The 4334-nt window shown below is 58.9% G+C and overlaps 1 protein-coding gene across 1 annotated transcript; it reads right to left on the bottom strand.

Annotated features, from left to right (window-relative positions):
• Positions 1 to 2: 2 nt before the first annotated feature.
• On the bottom strand, positions 3 to 2933 carry LOC112124602 (bromodomain-containing protein 2-like; the record flags this gene model as incomplete). The annotated part of the gene is made up of 5 exons (XM_026661791.2): positions 2656 to 2933; positions 1422 to 1559; positions 1166 to 1307; positions 693 to 907; positions 3 to 317 (listed from the first exon to the last, which is right to left on the bottom strand). Coding segments are annotated over exons 1-5 (1083 nt in total), but the record flags the coding sequence as incomplete, so codon positions are not given.
• Positions 2934 to 4334: the final 1401 nt, after the last annotated feature.

The following is a 4334-nucleotide window of genomic DNA, read 5'->3' as shown; positions in this document are numbered from 1 at the left end:
CCCAGGGCCGAGGCGTCGACGGGCTTGTAGAACGGCCAGGCGTAGGCAGCGTGCTTCTTGGACACCAGGTCCTTGAGGATGCCGTTGCAATACTTGAGCTGCTCGGACAGCTTGCCCTTCTTGGAGGTCTGGTGCTGCTGCGAGTCGGGCAGGTCCTTCTTGGGGGGCTTGATGGGGCGCCCGCTCTCCCGCCGGGTGGGGATCTTGGCCGCTTTGGGCTCCAGAAGGGTGGCCGACGGGGACGACTCCCCGCTAGTGGCGATGATGGCTGTGGTGGTGGGGGTGGTGGTGTCCGCTTTTCGCTTCACACCCTTCTTCTGTGGGGCAGGGACAGAGAACCTGAGCAGTGCGCTGAGCAACCCCCCCAATTTCATGCCCATACAGAACCAACTGAAACCCCAAACCACGCAGCACCTGTCCCACATGGGACAACTGCAGAAACCCCACCGCCCTGCGGCCCAAATGCAAACAGCACCCCCACAGCCAAGTATTTTCTGACCCCCACATGGCCAACCGCAGCCCCTTCCTCCAGGTCTGCAAACGCCACCCCCTCCACAGCAGGACAGACTGCAGACGGCTCAACCCAGCCAAACCCCCCTGCCCCACAGGCCTGATCCACCAACCCCCCTGCCAGTCTCACCAGCTGCTCACTCGACCACCCCCAGCCCCACGCCAGACAGGTGGGTGCCTACCTTGGCCACGGGCTGCGTGGGAGCGGGCACAGCCAGCACTGGCTGGCAGGCGGCGGAGTGCAGTGATTTGAGAAGCGGTGCCGAGATCACCGAGGGGTGGGGGATACTGAGCACAGTGGTGGGGATCTCAGCGCTTGGGGTGTAGAGCGAGGCGTGCGAGACCGAGGAGACTGCAGGCACTTGGTGAGCTGCAGTGACTGCACCTGCCAGGAGAGCTGGGGGAATACGCAAGCACCAGTTAGCACCAGCACCTGGGAATATAGTCACCACCACACAAGGACTGGCCCAATGTCACAGCTGACCATGGAACCCAGGAGTCCTGGCTCCCAGCCCACCCATCTCTAACCACTACATCCCCCCATTTCCAGACCACCCTTCCAGGGGGACACTCATTCCTCCAGGTCTGGGATCTGCTTGCCCCCACCCCTCCGGAGCAAACTCCGACTAGTCTCCCCGTCACAGAGCGCACGTACCTGCCGCCCGGGAAGCCCCCTTCTTGTGGCTGTTCTTGGCCACGGTGATGACAATCTCCTGCTCCTCTGCAGGCATCTGAGCCACTTTCTGCAGGAAAATCTTCTCCAGGGTCTGGGCCATCAGCACAATGTCATCCGTGGGCTGTAGGCCAACGCAGAGGTGAGGGATTAGAGGGAGCAGGGAAGGGGCTGGGGCTCACGCCGGCTCCAGGGAAAGCCCAAGGAGGAGAGCACTGCAGGGAGGGCTGGTTCTCACCTTGTTGTAGATGTAACAGTTGGTGAACATGGTGTTGAAGTCCTGCATGCACTCCGCCGCCCCCCAGTAATAGTTGTTCTCCAGACGCCGCTTGATGGTCCCCATGTCCATGGGCTGCTTGATGATCTTGTGATAATCCTGCCGGCAGAAGAGCACAAGGGGCCAGGAGGTCAGTCACAAGGCGTGAGCCCCACAACAAGGATCCCAGTCACACCCGCGCCCCAGAGGCATATGATCAAGGGAGGGGGGTGGCATCTCAGTCCAGAAATACCCAAGAGGAGCACACAGACGCAGGAGCGGTGTAATGTCACTCATGCACACAGATCTCATTCCGGTTTCTACACTCAAGTCACCTGGCAAAGGACAGGGGTTGTATCCACTCAGGGACACTTCCTAGGGTGCCTGCAGTGTTCCAGTCAACACTGGATTCAGCCTCGCATACAACTCAGGGACGGGGACCCCTGCGCACCCCGGAGCAGAGAAGCCTAAGCTACTGGGACAGCTGGTGACCATGAATGGCTGCGGTCCCAGTGACCCAACAACCTGGACTACTCCAGTCCCAGGCAGGGTGCGACAGGGGCTGGGAGACTAAAGCTAAGGAAAGAGCAAACCTAAGTGGAATTTACCTCCGGGCTTTAAATCCTTGAGCGCCACAGGTGCACGGGGGGCTGGCGTTTAATATTGGGGTCACGTGATGTCTTCTACAAATTCATGGATGGGAATCTGCAAAACGCATTCAGGGCACAAGAGATTAGGTGGGGAAGTGTCCGGATTACCTGTAAAGGGGCTGCCTCACCTCATCCACACCTTTGTAGGGAGCAGTAGGGTGGGGCGGCTGGTCTGGGGAAGCTCCCAGGACAAGCCAAGCAGGCCGGATGTACAGGGACCTGGAGACCCTCAGCTCTGGGACAGCATGGAACCAGCTGAGAGACCACCACAGGTCGGGAAGGAGGAGTTGGGGATGGCACAGCCCGGGCACCTGCAGCTGCATCTTTGTGGCACAGACCCCAGGATGGGACAGTGCTGTCCCTGGGACTGTCAGGCTGGGGGGAGTGCGGGGGGGAATACTTTAGGTTAGGCCACATGGTGAAGCAATATTTGAATGAGGCATCCTCCTAACACCCCTGGAACGGCACACTCCCCAAGCCAGTAAGGATCAACTGGGGACAGACACACACACACACACCCCTCTGGGCCTCAGCCACTCCCATGCCCAGCCCAGAGGGCTCATTACCGGCAGGCCCAGCTTGACAGCATCGACGGGCTGGCGGAAAGGCCAGGCGAACTGATGTTTCCACAGGGCCTTCATCACCACCTTGTGGAGATACTGCAGCTGGTTGGTGACCCTGCCTGGCTTTTTGGGGTTGGACACCTCCGGTGGTGGAGGGTTCACCTGAGGCAGGTGCAGGGCTGGCACCGACGCCATGGTGGGGCTCTCGAAACCCTCGTAGAGCAGTGACGGCTTGCGGATCCGCTTGCCTGGAGTCGACTCCGTCGCCAGGCCCATGAGCCCAGTACTGCCCTCCCCCAAAATCCTGAAATGGGAGCAAAGACACCATTAAAAGGGTAACTCTAGGACTAAGACGCTCATGCCATCTGGCCCTGGGCCACCAGCACACAGCTACTCCTGGGTCCGGGAAGGGGCTCTTCTGAAAAGTCTCCCCAAAAACCATTCCTGAAGCAAAGCTGAGAGGCGCCTGTGCTATTTATCCCACTCCTAGGGCACGGTTACTGCTGGGAAGATTGCTCTGCTTATCTTTAAGCCCCGAAAACATCCATCCAAACCCAAGCGAAAGGCAGAGAAGAAAGTGTACTAAGGCAATCTGTTTCCCAGGGATGTGGGTGAATTCTCAGCCACACGCATGCCCAGGGAGAGGCCATGAACTCTAGCCAGTTGCCGCTAGCCTAGGGCTGCATTCCCAACTGTTTCTATGGGAGCATGAACCAAGAGCCTCTCCTAAGGGCCCAGACCCAGAGATCTTGCTGTCGAACACCAACACCCCACACAACACTAGTGTGTCACCAGTGAGGGACTAGCTCCGAATCCACACCGCAGGCACCAGAGAAATTCAGGGCTGCAGAGCCAAGGTTCTGGCACACATCCAGGTTAGGTCTGGAAACAAAGGGTGGCAGATTAGCTCAGTGAAAAGCCTCATCTATTTCTATGCCTTCGGGACAGGACTGTTCCCTAGAAGTCACTGCCCAAGGTCCCACGCAGAAGATACCGAATGGCACAGGGCAGGGCCCTCCAGCAGGAACTGGAAGGGACAGGAGATGGGGACTCCACTTAGGTAGCATTACACGCCCACGAGGCACAGGTAGCACAAGCAGAAGTCACCCCACATGGAGGTCTCCTGCTGCCCAGCAATCTAGCATGGAAGGAGCTATAGATTCATTCAGTCTGAGGCTAGGTCTACACTGGGGGGGGGGGGGTTGGCCCCGACTTCCCTGGCTGTGAGGACAACGGCGAGTCGACCGCTGCCGCTCCGCCGTCGACTCCGCTTCCGCCTCTTGCTGCGGTGGATTTCCGGAGTCGACGGCAGAGCGATCAGGGATCGATTTTATCGCGTCTTCACTAGACACGATAAGTCGATCCCCAATAGATCGATTGCTACCCGCCGATCTGGCGGGTAGTGAAGACGTGCCCTGACCTCCTGTGTACCCCAGGCTGGTACATTTCACCATTTGCCTCTAATGCAGCGGTTACTTTGCAGCAGGACCCCAAAGTCGCGATGGGTTGCCAGGGCCGCCTGGGGCCGGGGCTAAGCCCAAGCCCAGCCCTGGGAAACAGAGGTCAGGTTACAGTCCCCGCCCCAGAGATGAAGCTCTTGGGTCTTTGGCTTTGACCTCCCCACTGGTCCCCCCTCCTGGAGTTGTTTAGTAATTTTTGTGGCGAACCCCTGCTCTAATGAA

This window comes from Terrapene carolina, unplaced genomic scaffold (genome assembly GCF_002925995.2).
Source record: "Terrapene carolina triunguis isolate 2854851 unplaced genomic scaffold, T_m_triunguis-2.0 Scaffold17350, whole genome shotgun sequence".
NCBI lineage: Eukaryota > Metazoa > Chordata > Testudines > Emydidae > Terrapene > Terrapene triunguis.
This window is presented reverse-complemented; position numbering and strand designations above follow the sequence as displayed.